The sequence below is a fragment of the Rhipicephalus sanguineus genome, chromosome 1 (genome assembly GCF_013339695.2).
Source record: "Rhipicephalus sanguineus isolate Rsan-2018 chromosome 1, BIME_Rsan_1.4, whole genome shotgun sequence".
Lineage (NCBI taxonomy): Eukaryota > Metazoa > Arthropoda > Arachnida > Ixodida > Ixodidae > Rhipicephalus > Rhipicephalus sanguineus.
Window position 1 is genome coordinate 128,066,933 of NC_051176.1, and position 15,775 is coordinate 128,082,707.

Below are 15,775 nucleotides of genomic sequence, written 5' to 3' on the forward strand. Positions count from 1 at the left end.
GGAAACTTCAGCGCAAACCAGGACGGACCACAAAGAATAGATGAGACAAGCACAGCGCCAGTGCTTGTCTAATCTATTCCTTGTGGTCCATCCGGGTTTGCGCTGATCGACGTTTTCATCTTAAAAAAAAGAGCTATGTACCAGCTAGGCCCGACAGAACTTTATGCATAAATACAATTATGCCGATGGCGGCCTCCCCTGTAGTATATATTTGTATCATTCAATGCAATTTCGTTAACGTACAGAAGCTGCTCACTAATAATTGCGTTTTTTAGTGTAGGCATTTTCTTTTCCGTCTGAACACTGAACTGAACTGAAACTGAACATTTTCTTTTCCGTCTTTAGTACTACACTTTCTTGCAGATATTGAGGTTCGCGTATCTTATATTTTGCCTTGTTTGCTCCTAGTCGAAATATTAATGAGCACTAACAGACAACAATGAGCACTAACAGACTTTCCTTGGCTTTATTGTCTGTTAGTGCTCATTAATATTGTGTATAAAAAAGAAAACGAGCCCTTAAAATTAACACTTCTTTCCTTCATTCCTAGTCCAAATAGTGTTTCTGGCGCATTGTTAGTATTAGTAATATTATTATATTACTATAAATGTTAACGTGTCAACCTCAAGTTCTTTTTAAGTAAGGTTTTGTGGCACTAGGGGCGTAGTACATTCTTTATACTAATCGTATTTGTATTTGCAGCTTTGCTTGGAGCGTGCGAACTTCATAGCAGAACACAGCGCATTAATAGAAGACAAGAAAAACCAAACAGGGCGCTGAACAGTACTGGTCCTGTTTGGTCTTTGTCTTCGTTGTATTGCGCTGTTTTCTACTTTGCTTGGAAGGCCCTCCGGCCCCTCCAAGTAAATACGCCTATGCAAACGATGTAAGCACAAATTTTACTTGAAAAAAAAAATGGGTGATTATAACGTAAAAATACCCTGCATTTTTTCTTTCGCATTATTCGTTAGCTGTTTATGATTGGTCGATATTTTCTGGGTCACACAGTGCACCTGCTCGTAACGCGATGCAACAAATGACCCCAAAATTGTCCTTTGCGCAATGACATATATAAGACGACTACATAAGAAATAAGAAAGTACGCTATTTTCAATACGGCATATTTTTGGTCATTGGTTTTTCGCCGTTCGTCAAAAATTTTCGGTGTGCGTTAAAATCGCGTGTTGCCCCGCCACGGTGGTCTCGTGTAATAAAGAAAAAATAAGAAAAAGTCACAGTTTCGCCGCAACGGCGAAGCAATGATTGCGATAGCAATAAATTGTAATGTAACGCGAAGAACGGAAAGCAGCTCAAAATTGCCAGCCCATCGCTCGAGACCAAAGGACGCACGAAAAGAACGCACACAGGACGAGCGCGAACTAATGCGTCACAGCTCGACACTTGAAGCGCACTGCTCAAACATAAAGCAGGACGCACGAAACAAACGAACAGGTACACACAAGACGAGCGTGAACTAATTGTCACAGTTGTTACTTATTTCTGTTTGAACAGCACGCTCCTTTCGCAAACGCGCCCGCTGCAGCGAGCGAAGCGAAGCACCCCACCGGCCGCCTCTTCTTTTCTTGAGATAAGCGCACGAAAGCGACGACGCCCTGTAGAGCGAACAGCAACGGCGTTCGCAGGGGCGGGGCGACGATCTTTAAAGCGCGCAACACGCGCGCACGTCGCGCCATCTATGTGGCCACTAAGAAAGCATGGTGAATTACATGGTGTATATAAATAGCTCGCCGTTAGCAGGCTGAGAGACGGTGCTGTCGTGGCCTAACGTCTAACGCGGCGGGCTGCAAAGCGAGAGGTCGCCCGTTCGATTCCGCGCGTCGGAAAGAATTTCTTAATTATTTTTCTTTGTGACCTTTATATATATATATATATATATATATATATATATATATATATATATATATACGGTGAATGACGGCGACGTGGACGGACATTTTCCAGCCGAGACTGCCCATATAATTGCTATCGCAATAAAAAAGCCACGGTGGTCTAGTGGTTATGGCGCTCGACTGCTGACCCGAAGGTCGCGGGATCGAATCTCGGCCGCGGCGGCTGAATTTTCGATGGAGGCGAAAATGTTTGAGGCCCGTGTGCCCAGATATAGCTGCACGTTAAAGAACCCCCGGTGGTCGAAATTTCCAGAGCCCTCAACTACGGCATCTCTCATAATCATATCGTGGTACTGAGGGGAACAGCGCAAAAAAAAAAAGAAAAAACGGGACGGAGAAAGATTGAACACACGACACTCCGTCCCGTTATTTTGCGCTGTTCCCCTCAGTATCATGTACCAACTGGCCCTTCAAGAAACCCTTCTGCATATCGTGGTCTTGGGACGTTAACCCTAGATATTATTATTATTATTATTTATTAAAATCGCGTGCTTGTTACGCGACGTCACAATCTGTGAAATCTCATGGCGTTAAAATGACGTGCGCACACTAAACAGCGCATTACTTATGCTGAACAATACCTAAATTTTTTTTGGAATAGCCGGACAGTGACTCATCCTGAATGTAACTCAAGAAGGCTGCCCGCCGATCACATTGGCAGCGGCTACTTATAGCAGCTGGCGACATGGATTCATATGAGTATAATAAATATTTTTTTTTGTAGTATGACCATGTTGAGTTTTCGTGCACGTGTACAATTCTGTGAACTCATCCTTGCTGAGAAAAAGGAAGAGAAGTAGAGAAATAAACAGCGTTGCGCGTGTGTACTTCTTTGCTGTCCGAGTTGTATTTTGCCTTGTACAAGTCAATTCGATATGATTCAAGACCAACTAGCCCGGCTCTCAATTCAGCCTCCTTAGTCCTGAAAAGCCAGGTCACGAGATCGAATCCCGGCTGCGGCGGCCGCACTTTCGATTGAGGTGAAAATGTTTGAGGCGCGTGTGCTTAAATTTAGGTGCACGTTAACGAACCCCATGTGGTCGAAATTACCAGAGCCCTGCACTACGGGGTCTTTCACAATGATATCGTTATTTTGAGACGTTAAATCCCAACAATTATTAGTCCAGGAAACCGTGGACCTTGAGCATTTCCCTGGTCGGTATATAGATCAAGGTGCAGGACAAGCTTGAAAACTGGGCTTCCCAATGTACTCGAGTCCACTGCCTTATTCCTCGCCTTGTTCCGAGCCGCCGCGATCGCTGCAAGCTACCATATGATAATGAAGGCCAAGGAAGGAAAAACTTTATTGGGCGAGTGAGTTTGGACGCTTTACGGACCCTGGGCCACCGCACGGCCATCACATTGCGCCTATGTGATTTTAGATTAATCTAAACCATGATCTAAACACGTAGGCAAGGCGAAGCAGATTAATCGGAAACTCAAGCGGAAACATTCTTTAGCTACTAAAACTGCGCTAAAAACACAAAGACAAAGACGAGGAAAACAGGACTCGCGCAGATGTCTTTGTGTTTTTAGCGCAGCTTTATCCGCCATAATGAATCTTAACCAACTAGCCCGATTTGGTGCTCTACTGCTAATTCTTTAGCTCCCCCAATGCGGCCCAAAAAATGCGGAACGCTTAAGCTCGCCTTTAATGGTTGAACGCGATAGCGATATCCGGCCCCATCCTCATCGCGCTCTGTTTCGCTTGTCATTATGTTCTCACACGCACACACACACGCACACACACACACACACACACACACACACACACACACACACACACACACACACACACACACACACACACACACACACACACACACACACACACACACACCTCTTCAACAGAACTTTTATTCATATACCCACTACGTGTGTGTAAGAGAGCGCGCACTAATGTGTGTTCCCTTTGTAATGTGTTCGTAAGGGAATATGCGCAGTAATGTGTGTGCCTTTTGTAATTAGTGGCCGGCTTTAAACCACCAACTCTTTATGCAATTCACATCCTGTTACTCCCGGTAGCAATGTAGTACGCTTTCAGCACGTTTTACTGCGATATTACATCTCGTACTGTGACGCCTGTACACAGGACGCGTAGGTTTGTGAAGCAGGAACGTCACTTTCAGTACAGTTCCAAGCAGTGGCGTGGTTCTATGTTGGAACACCTCTTTTGTCACGCCGATGACCGAGGTTCGATTCCACCTTGGTATATCATTTTTTTTATTATTTGCATCCATGGCGATTTTCTGGTCACGAACAATGATGTCTTTTCGCTCACAAGCAATGATGCAGAAGCCGACATCGAAATTTCTGCGACACCGGCTCTTTAACGCTATGGCGTTAAAACATTCAACAGTTCTACACACTCATCGACTCATAGCAAATTGGATATAGAGCAGCGGTGATGCTATTCCTTTCCTATGACTGAAAATGAATTTCACAGGAAGAACGTTTGATCGGTCCATGAAACGTCTACTGGTTCCTTCCCGTATTTGCGTCATCGATTATGTAAATTTCAGGCCAGGCAGAGCATAATAACGTCATGACAGAGTGCTCTAACGTTAAGAGCCCCTACTCAGCCTTCTCTGTAATGATGTAGCGCAAAGCGTCCCATAGGCGGCCTGCACCGCAGAGAACCTACAGTGCGTGGTCGTGACACACTGGCGACATTCTCCACAGCAGAAGCGCAGGACAAAATTCATTATATAATAAGTGATTGCTGTGTAGAAGTAAAAGTTTGCCTCAGGCCATGGTTTCCCAGTGTGCAGCCGACAGTGACCACTGTCGAAAGTGTGGAAGCTCCGCCCCCCTAACTTTTCTCAGTGGTGGGGCTTGCGCCCCCCTTGCCCCCCCCCCCCCCCCCCCCCCCCCCCCCCCGGTAGATACGCCTATGGCGTCCACGGTACTTGTGGGGCCAGAAAAATCTCTGGAGGACAGAACAATTTATTATTTTGGTCGTTTTTCAATGCTTTCGATTAATGCAGATCCAAGAAAAAGGCCGACAAGGAGCACAAGGTCATCTACTGTGTTGCACGCAGCTTATATTTGTTTTTTATTGAAATATATAGAAAACGAGGAGATGTAGTCATCTTATAATTATGCACTCACTTTCTTTCTGTTTCTCTGTGTTCCCGACTGGGGTCGTTGCCACGTGCGCTAGAGGAAGCGCGCTCGACGTCGTAATACACGCGCTGCGACTCTGCATGCGTATACGGCCGCGCTATGCGATCGAAGACGGCTTAGCGGCAACCGCTGCAGTCTTAACAGCCTGAAACCTTTCCGATGCCTCGGAACGACGCCCCTTGTATGGCTTCCTCCGGGTCGTTATAAGAGCTCGCGTATAGAGACGCCACAGAAAGCAGGTACCTGTCGAGGTCTAGCCGGTGCTGGTCTTTCCTGCGCTAACCCAGAGGTATACGGTCAGGTGCCGCGCAACAGTTGCTCGTAGTTTCTGCAAATAGTATTCAGTAGCCGCATTACGTGCGCCGATCCCGTGAGCAATTATCTAATGATTTTTCCGATTCACTTATACTTTTACGCTGCTATAATTCGATTCATCAGTTAGTTCTCAATTATTCAGATCACGTTGCCCATTGGCAAGTAAAAGTGACTTGTCGCTGTGAGTTTCTTCGTTTCTATTTCTTTTTTTTCCCTCAAACAATGCGCTATTTCTACGACTCTATAAAAATGTGAGTGTAGTGCCGTAGCGAAGCTGAATTAGAGGTGAAAAATACAACGACAAAACTATACTCAACTAGTAAGCAGTTTGCGAAAAATAATTATAGTCGCTAAGAATATTGGTAGCTGTACGGCCTCGGGTTAATGCCTTTTCCGTAGCCAAATTTGCTGTAGAGCACAAATGCTTGAAATAACCCAATGTCGCTCACGTCGCACATTTGTGCACTCAGTTTCTTATTCGGCCTTCCCACTGTACTGCACACTTAAATGACCAATATATAACCACTGAAACGACAATTAAAAGGCGTCTTTAACGCCAAAGTTGCTTTGCCTTTTATAGGAAACCCAGGGAAACGCGCGTAATCATGTCCTCTATCCCAGGTATGTGCGCAGCATGGACCTGTTTCACACGCTCAAGTGGATCATGTTGGTGATGATGTCAACGCTCTATTTTCTATGGATCCTACAATTTCTGAGTCCTTCGTTTTACGAGCGCTACAAGAGGTTCTACTGACGCTCGCAAGTACTGAATTATTCCTCTGCATGCTTTTGTAGTTACTACGATTTCGTTCTCGAACCAAATCTTCAATCACCAGGAAAATGACTTCATGGCACGGTATCGCCTCTTTTTCTCTCGCTCTATCTTTCGTTCTAAGTAACCTCGTTAGATAAACACGCTTGCTAAAGCACTCGTACGTGGGGCACTTTGATTAGGCCATCGCCCGTCGTATTCTCTTAATCAGCCGCCGACGTGTCTACACTCCTTGCATCGGTGTCTCAACTTAGGAGACGACGCCACTGCGTCCACTGGGGCCACACTCTGGGCACGGAGAACACACATCGCGTAGTATGCGTGCCTCGCTCAGGTTTGGCCAGCGGGTGGCGGCATGCTTAATTACGCTATGGTGACCAACCACCTGTAGTCTCGCGCGAAGAACCCGGTCTGCTCTCCACCTGCAATCAGCTCCCATTTTCTACCTATTGAACGTACGACCTTGCATTCTACGGGGAGCCACTATGTCCACTTCGCAGATCTTTATTAAAGAAGCCCCGGAGAGAACAAAGCTCGTAAATTGCTCGTCGCCGCCGGGGAACGCCCGCCGGCGGCTTCCTCCCGCTTTATCGCCCCAGCATTGAGCGAGGTTCACCGAAAACACGCTATCTTATCGTCCGCCGCGAAGAAGAATTCCCCCTGCCGGCAAGGTAGTTCTCTATACAGCGCCGCAGCGGTGCAGCGACGCCGACTGCCTGGGCCGAGCGCGCGATCGCTGCGCCGGGACTTGGCAGGTCGGCGGTGCGCGGATATCGTAGCGGCGCAGCCAGCGTTGCGGCGGCGGACGCACGCCGATGCTCGGGTATGTCATTGTCTCCTCTGCCGTCGCTTGCAGTCAGTAGCATTGTTCGCCCGGCCTTTGCACGGGAACTTCTCGTGCTCGCCTCGTCCGAGCTTCTTCGCAAGCGCGCATATGTGTATGTATATACCGTTAGGAGCGGCGGAGACGCACTCATTCGACTCGCCCCCTTGACACCCGTCCGTGGTGCCTTGTACTTGGTTTGATGTCGCGACGCGGCGACATTAAACTAAGGTATTAGCACCGTCATCCTGCCCCCCCCCCCCCAAAAAAAAAAAGTCTTCTATGTTCAGTCAGTTGAAGACTATACGTCAGCAGAGCGCGGCGCCTGCAGATTGAACGGTGTTGATCTGTTCTATTTCGCCGTGAGCCCAAAGTGAACTCGCGAGCGTGCTAGTATGGCGTCATGGAGGCTGCTTACATCGAAAGTTTGGCCTAGCGTAACTGTCATCATTTCAGGCCATCCAGCAGCAGCAGCAGCAGCCAGCGACGGATCCGCTACAGTTCGTGCTTCGCGCCGCAGGCGTCTGTGCTTCACGCGCGCGCATAGCACCGCTGCCAGAAATACAGAGCAAGGTTTAATTACACCAAGAGCTGCATTATAACTTATTTCATTTCGCCAGCACAAGTTTCGACAGCTAATGGGGGAAAAACGAAGAATGTTTTTACTTGGCGCCTCCGCACGTATTTACGCGTACGCAAAAGCTCTAGAAAAAAAAAAAGAAAAAAAGAAAGGGTGTCTTCGCAGTAGCTGCTTGTTCCTGTATCGTTTGATATCGGTTCATTCAGGCGCTACACGCAGGATTCTTTCAAATGGCGAAGTTTTGCTTTCTCTTAACCGCGTGTTCACCAGCTAAAACACAGTCACATATAGCTTGTTGCTTTATAAAACAATTTCTACGCAGAAATTACGTGAAACGGTTTAAAGTTGCTGCCAGAAATGCGCATCTGCATTTCGCAGGTTGGTATGGTTGAGATGTGACTCAACGTTTGCGAGCTGAACATATCGTGATGAAAGTTGCCACTTATGAGAATTGTTACAAACGCTGCGTTATCAGTGGGTATTATATAATATGACAGGCTGTCGCAAAGTGCTGTATCGGAGATTTCTGGCGCACAGGACCGCTCAGTTCTCGTCTTCCTCTCCGGCTCCCCAACCAGCCCGATTTTCGTCATCGTGTTCTGTGCGAACGATAGTTATGATAGCAGGCAGCTGCAATAAAACAAGCAAAATTTGACGTTCTCACCGTATTCGTCATTCGTCTGACTCATTTTCAGAAGTTTAGCTTCATTACTAGATCCCTCTGTTTTTTTTTTTGTTTTTTTTTTCTTAAATTTTTCTGCGGCAAGCTGCCGTTTTTCTCGTCCAATCGATTTAATTTGTGTCATCCGGCCAACAAACTGCAGCTCAGTGAGTTAATCTGCGCTAAGGTCAGATACTTGCATGACGTTATCGGCTCTTTTTATGGAGAGCAGTGGTCGATACAAGGTGATATGCTAGTCGCTGCTGCGAAGACTGCGAAGAGTCAAAGTTGACCTTTGACTGAGAAATTCACCGGTCCCTTATGCGTTCGTCTAAGACGACCCGTAAGGCGAAAGCCATGTTTTTCTTGTTCCTTTTCTTCTTTTACTTGTCAGTTGATTGCACTGATCACCACCCCCCCCCCCCCCACGCTCCCGCCCCCTCCTCCCCTGCCTCCAGACAATTTCATGCACATAAGGTGATTTTAGACTGCCTCCGGGATCGGAGGCGTAGAGCCTCCGGGATCCGCCCACCTTTTATCAAGCGACGATATCGTGTGAAGACGTCGTCAAATATGGCGTCACGTTATGGGACGTAACAGTGACGTCATAATGGCTTCATAATGACGTCACATCATGCGATGACGCCATGATGTCGTCATCGCATGATGTTGATTTTTTTGCATCACTTGGTGTTGACGCAGCTGTGTTGTTTGCATCACTTTGTGTTGAGTACACTGGGTGTTCAAATACTATCGTGCTTCAAGCAGCGTTCTTTTCTTCAAAAAAATATTTTAAAATAAAATAAATCATATATTTTTTAGCGCGAGCTTCAACACCCATTGTTCAAAACATGATTCATTCACAGAATCATTTCCAGGTGTATATATCTCGCTGTCTCACAGGCCCCAACTTTAGAAAATGCAATGTTTTTGTCAAAATGCAGTTAGTTAAAAACTTAATTAGTGAAATTCAGTAATTAGTCAACGGTGTATTTCGATTTCTCGTTCAAGCAGTGCTAATTGAGTATCTCACTGAGCTCATTCTGTGCCTCATTGAGCAGAATCCAGCTCGCGGGCTAGAATTATGTTATCTGCCCCAGATGGCGGACCTTAAACATTTTTTTTCCGCTTCCGAAAAAAAAAAAGAAAAGCCAATAGTACGTGAAGCTTGTAATACGAGCACACGGAGATAGGAGAATCATCGCTGCTTATTTGTCGCGGTTGTTAATCATCAGCAAACCGTCGTACTACATTCGTGTATTCCCGCGTATTCACATTTCTCTTTCGCCAAATCGCAAAATGCCGCGGAACGTATTCACGTCGAGTGCGGCACGCGACATCGCCTCCGAAACGAATGTCAAACGTAAGATGTTCTATGCAAAGGCGGCTTTTTGATCTATATTTTTTCTATGAACCAACTACACGACAATCGTCCACAAGAACCGAGGCGCTTTTTTTTATTTTTTCTGTAGTAGTTTTGGAGGCCCTGCAAAATCCTGTCCATGGCCGTCAACGTTCTCAGACTGTCCCGACATATGCGTACACAGGATTTTATTGGAGCGTGTTCTTTTTTTCTTTGTTTTTGCCGCGTCAAATAGAGAAGGTGCACAGCTTCATACACGAGACAAACGCTGATCCTGTGTACAGGGATTTGTCTTACGCATATCTCACTGCCGGGGGGCCTCTTGTTTCGCGCCGTATAAGAAACCATGTCGCTTATTTTCTTACACGGCGACTCGCCCACTTTACAGTGTCTTCATCGTATACGTATATACGAAAATTTATCTCCGCGCATCATTCCTAAGGTACCGTTCATGAACGCGGCCGCATTCTCGAAAACCACGGCTTCCCATGCATACGTACTACTTGGCCGAGGCTGGAGGATAGGCGAAAGTTCCATGCGCGGACGTAATGTTCTCTCTGCCGGCACCGGCTTCCTTCTTTTTTTCTTACATACGTCAGCTTCGATGCGATTTCGCTCGCGGCCCGTGGGGAGGCGGCGGCGCCGGAGGAGCCAGGCTTCAGCGCGAGCCCGGGCCGAGCGGGATATCGGTGGGCCGGAAGGAAATCCGACTAGCCCGGCCGCCGTCTTGGGACGCCGGCAGCGACAATGGCCGACGTGCGTCACACGCCGCCGGTCAGTCTGCTCGACCAAGTCGCCAGCGACAAGTGTAAGCTTGCTCAGTGTGCATGCGTGACTCAGTTTTCTTCTTCTTTCCCTATGACGTACTTGCACTATATACGATGTTGTTAAAAAAAGAGAAAATTCTGAACGATCACATTCGGCTCGAGGCGTTGTGCATTATAGCGCAGAAATGCTCGCGCGACGCGGCGCTCGCCGCTATACCTGCTTCTTCCAGCCTATATGATGCACGTCGCACCGTGTGTATGTGTGTGTGTTTGAACTTTCGAGAATGCTTCTCGGACATTATACGTACTACCTGCCTTAAAGAAGATGTTCCGCATACGCGCTGTACCACTTTGAAATCGCGTCCAGTCCGTATGCGATGCTAAATACCCCAGCGCAATAAATAGACAAGGACGGGCGCTGGACGAGAAATAGTTGAAGCCGAGCGCATCTCCAATCTTGGTGCGGGTCGCGTTAGTGTCGCCTCCATAACGCTTTCGGATAAAGAGCTGGCGTTCTTTACGCATGCGCTGAGGAGGACGTACTGTACCGGACAGCGAGCATATATGTGAGAATTACGAATAAATGTTGTTGGATGTTCAGCGCCCGTCCTTGTCGTCTCGTTTCGACCTTGTCTGTTAATTGCGCTGCAGTATTTTGAAATTATGTACCAACACGCTCAACTCGCCACTTTAATCCGTACCACGGTGTAAGATATATACACTTTAGGTGAGGACACTCGCCAGACGCCATCGACCAGATAAAGTAACAACGCTGAGCACCCGCCGGTCCGCTGACGGCTAGCGGATACCTATCGGCGGTATTACGCAACTTTAACACAAAAACGCGTTCCCGTAGCAACTGGCGCTTCGCGGGAAATCTGAATTTCTTAGTCAGCGAACGCGGCCATGGCACGCCAGCAAGTAAAGTTAGAAACGCATACCGCGTTTTTCGCGAGCTAAAAACGAGACATGCGGCCGACGCCGGCGTTCCCGCCGACCACGTTGGTTGCTATAGCAACGGTGCAGAAAGCATATTTTTTCCCTTAAGTTGCGTCTTCCCGCCGATAGATACCCGCTGCGGTCACCGGACCGACAGACGCGCGCCGTTGTTACTTTATCTGGTCGAACGCGCTCTGCATGCAAGCCGAGGAGTGTCCCCACCTAAAGAGTATATATCTTGCACCGTGATCCGTACACATTACTGAGCATAGTAGAGCGCAATGTCGTATGCGCAGCAGCTGTGAGCCATGAGCGCGGTGGCCACGAGCGAACTGCGCGCTATATAAACACCCTCACTCGGCTGTCTGCGCATGCGCGGCACATTCAAACTGGTGATGATGGTGTACGGACATCCGCTCGCCAGACATGAAAGATTCGAATTTCCTAATAATAATAATATCTGGGGTTTAACGTCCCAAAACCAAGATATGATTATGAGAGACGCCGTAGTGGAGGGCTCCGGAAATTTCGACCACCTGGGGTTCTTTAACGTGCACCCAAATCTAAGTACACGGGCCTCAAACATTTTCGCCTCCATCGAAAATGCAGCCGCCGCGGCCGGATTCGATCCCGCGACCCTCGGGTCAGCAGTCGAGCGCCATAACCACTATAGACCACCGTGGCGGGGCAGATTCGAATTTCCTGCGCTGGATGAATTTTTCTCGCGGCACTACAAAACTCTTACGTGCTAGCAGTATAACTTTTGATTTGCTGGATAATCAGAGAATAATAATTAAAGATGTTTTTAACATTGAAGCAAACTCCTTGTAGGTAATTTCTTATATTAGTAAAATGCTTTTTCACAATTCCAAAATCACCACGCTTGCCGCGAGAAGACGATTGTTAAGCGAGAAAACGGGCTAAAAGAAAATGCGGGCCGCGACGCCTTGAAATTCCCGCACCAAACGTGGTGACGTCATATATTTTGGCGGCATCTGCTAGGTTCTGCGTAGTTCCGAACCAGTAAAAATGGAAGTACATTATCCTCTGAGGGGGCCATAGCCTTAACATACCAAGTTTCAGGAAATTTCGTTAAGCGAACGTCACCAAAATACGAAAAATATACTTTGAAATACGTGACGTCACATGCGGCAATTTCGGCGCGAAATTTAAAAATGAAGCTTTGATCTTGATTTTTTACTCTATTGATAAACCTATGAATTGAAATTAACGACATTAGAGTTCCCAGAGCACAAGTTATCAATCTAAACCGATCCATTGTTTCACTTTAGTGTCCCTTTAACTTCTGATGGAAAGTTATGCATTCGTTAGAGCTTTCTCATTTAGTCGTTCTCAGGGCCCTGTCCAGCGGGCCTGTACCGTAACACGGAATACTATTCTATGTTGGTCCTTCCTGATTGGTCATTTCGAAATACGTCAGGGCCCCCCACATGCGCACCGCCGGCGGCGCGAAGCGTGACGACCCGGAGCAAACGGAAAAGTATTCCGTATTCCATGATGCGGTAAACCGCATAGGCCCGCTGTTCCTTTCTTTCGCGTTTTACTTGTAGTCCGCAAAATACGTGAAGCGCCCAGCGATTTACCCGCGCGGCGCAGCACCCTGGAGTTCCAAGTTAGATTTGACATGACTATAGATTCGCTGCTCGTTTGAGACAGCCGCAAAGTGGCTGAGCTGTGTGTGCTTGGCTTCCTCTGATCGCGAGCCCACGCAACGTCCAGGCTTTAAACGCTTGCCCGCTTTTTACCCCCCCCCCCCTTTTTTTTTCTTTTTTTTTACTGAGTATTATCAACCTTGCTTACTTCTATACGATGAAATAAAATAGTCTCAGCGTACATATAGATTACCTAAACTTACTGCAACCTTGTCCCCTTTACGCTAGTAATAATCCTATTGTGCTCGATGCCAACTAGCCACCCAACATTCCGCCTTAATTGATCTGTCTGTAATCCCTGGTATAAACTAGATCCAGCAGGTATGCACCACAAAGCAAGATGAGTGGCTTGCGTCGCCGAATAACCCAAGGTCTCATTTTATGCGTTGAGTTAGTGTAAGGGAATAAAAGGACACATCACATGCCTCCTAAATGCAGCGACAAGAGCAACAGAAAAAGAAATTCTGCCCTGTACTATAGGCTACAGAGAAGAAAGAAAATGTGGAAGTGACAAGAGGAAACATGGGGACGCGCACTGACGATTGCGCGCTCAAAGGCGGCCGCCGAGTCCAATCTTCCAAAGACGCGCTGTGCGACCTTCTATAGCTGTAGTTGGGATGGCGCATTAAGTCCAGATTAACAATATATAACTCGCGAAAGTTACATGGGGATCTGTCCGTCAAACCTATGTGTAGCAAAACAGAATGGCGTTTGTGGGCGCGATCACCGACCGAAGGTTGCCTCGCTGCAACTTAAGGCGGGAAGCAGTCAAAGGCGAACGAAATTTCCAAGGTGCATCGAAAGGAGTTGGCAAGCTTCGCCGAATTTCATCGTTTCCAGTGTAATGCGACCAAGTTTCCAGGCTGCATACGGTACCGCAGCACGCTGTAATAAAGCACGCTGCCGGGCAGAGCGCGCTGCTTCGTCGTAGCTGCCGATTGTGCAACCAGTGGCCCGGTTGTTACTGTAATCTGAAGGTGCGCACATTGTCAATAGCTGTGTGATAAGTGTTGTGGGAAACAGCTGTTCGCTTTGACTCTGTTGGGTTGGTCACATCGTTGCGACACAAAATGCGTGCTTATAGAAGCACACCTCGCCGAGGTAGTGTGAAGGAAAACCCACCGTGGTGGCTGCGGCTATATTGTGTTGAACGGTTCATGTTAAGCACGGGGGCGCGGGTTCGATGCCCGATCATGGCAGCCACATTTCGATGGAGGCGATATGCAGTAATGCCTTGTACTTAGATTTAGGTGCTCGTTAAAGAACCCCAGCTAGGCCGGAGTAAACTGCGGCGTGCCTCATAATCATATCGTGGTGGTTTTGGGACGAGTAGAATGACCCAAGAAGCGGTTCATAAGCACCGCGATGCAGGGCTGTTGGTAGACTTTGAAACGTCTCTCTGGAATCGAAAAATGCAGACCATCTTGTTGGCTCACTGTTGGATGTTAAAATTCTACGGGGTCTCTTACGCAATCGTTAACAAGACTTGACGGTGAAAGCCTTAGCGCAGATGCATTGAATCAACTATAGGCCGCACTTATTCCATTTACCTCTCAACCCATCGGGTGCCTGCTAACGGCCGTCTGCATACGCGGCTCCCCCCCCCCCTCGTTTTCTTTTATGCACAGGCCGGCGTCGCCTAACTTTTGAATACGTAATTCCGCAAACATCTGAATACGTGCACGCCTTTGGGCCTTTGGGAAAATTTTCCATAACGCGTACCGCGCCGCGGTCACGTGTCTGAGTTTGCGGCACCGACGGACGTCTGATTTTCCGCCTCATGAGCCATATAAGGCTTTCGCCTTAATAAACAGCGTCCGAATGAGCCAAACGTTTCGATCATGTTGGTATGGTCGTATGAGTGGCTAATTGAACCTGACAGGACGCTGATTTTAAGTGTAGTAGTAGCTAAATGTGGGGGAGTCGCCTTTCTCTTAGTCCCGTTTTATGTTGCAGTCATTAAAGCAGAAGCGCACTACATGTTGATAGCGCGCACCAGCACACGTGTAGCACATTTGAAACTGGCTGCATGCTCAAAGTCAGGTAATGTTCTCTCTCTCCCCCAACCCGCTTTTTTTTTTGTCAGACTTCGTAAACTTCTGAATACGTGCACGTCAGCGACACCTCATTTTGAAGGCTATAGCGTTAAAGTTGGAGGCGTGTCATGTTAAATTTCAAATGCGGATGTCGGTGTCAATTGACGTGTTAACCGCCCTTGTTGAAAAAAAAAGAAGGGCTCGAAATATCACCGTTTATGGCGTGCCAGGGCAAGCGTAATTAGTGTTCAGTGGCGGGGTTATCTTCATTGAGAACGGCTCAAGATTTCGAGAGGTATATGCTGACTGACTCATCTAAAATCCCTGTGACCAATTATATCACGTCAAGAACGCCTTCACAGGCAGCATTTTCACATAGGCTTTTTGCGCATCATTAAATCTTCGCTGTCTTAACGACTTTAATGATTTATTCTGGTGGAAATGGGGCAAGATTTATGCCATTTTAGACATTAAAGAGTGTGCCACCGCGCTCACAAAGAAGGCACTAAACTTGCCGCGATCCTTGTCTTATTTCTGTCTGATAATATACGTGCAACGCAGTCCATAGCGAGAAATATAGCCACGAGAAACAAGGTGTTTATATTTGCTTACGTGTCTTTTCCTTCGGAAATACCCCCTGATCTGTTCTTTGTGCAACATCGAACGTCTTATCTCTGACATTGTTCTCCGTATCCTTATCGACGATGGCGATTCCGGCTCGTTATTGTCGTGCGTCGGGGCATGCAGACCCCCCAAGTGCTACACCTGCGTGCGCGACGCGCTTCAGCAAATGAACACGTGCCCTTGTTG

At 47.4% G+C, this 15,775-nt stretch overlaps 1 protein-coding gene across 1 annotated transcript in view; it reads left to right on the top strand.

The window, feature by feature from the left end:
- The first annotated feature begins 6,789 nt into the window (after window positions 1-6,789).
- The window catches only part of LOC119397658 (uncharacterized), a 48,568-nt gene continuing 39,582 nt past the window's right edge, over window positions 6,790-15,775 (top strand). The window contains exons 1-2 of the mRNA XM_037665085.2: window positions 6,790-6,946; window positions 10,150-10,358. Of these exons, the coding sequence (XP_037521013.1) occupies window positions 10,298-10,358 (61 nt within the window). The 5' untranslated portion in view covers window positions 6,790-6,946; window positions 10,150-10,297. The remainder of the gene's footprint in view (window positions 6,947-10,149; window positions 10,359-15,775) is intronic.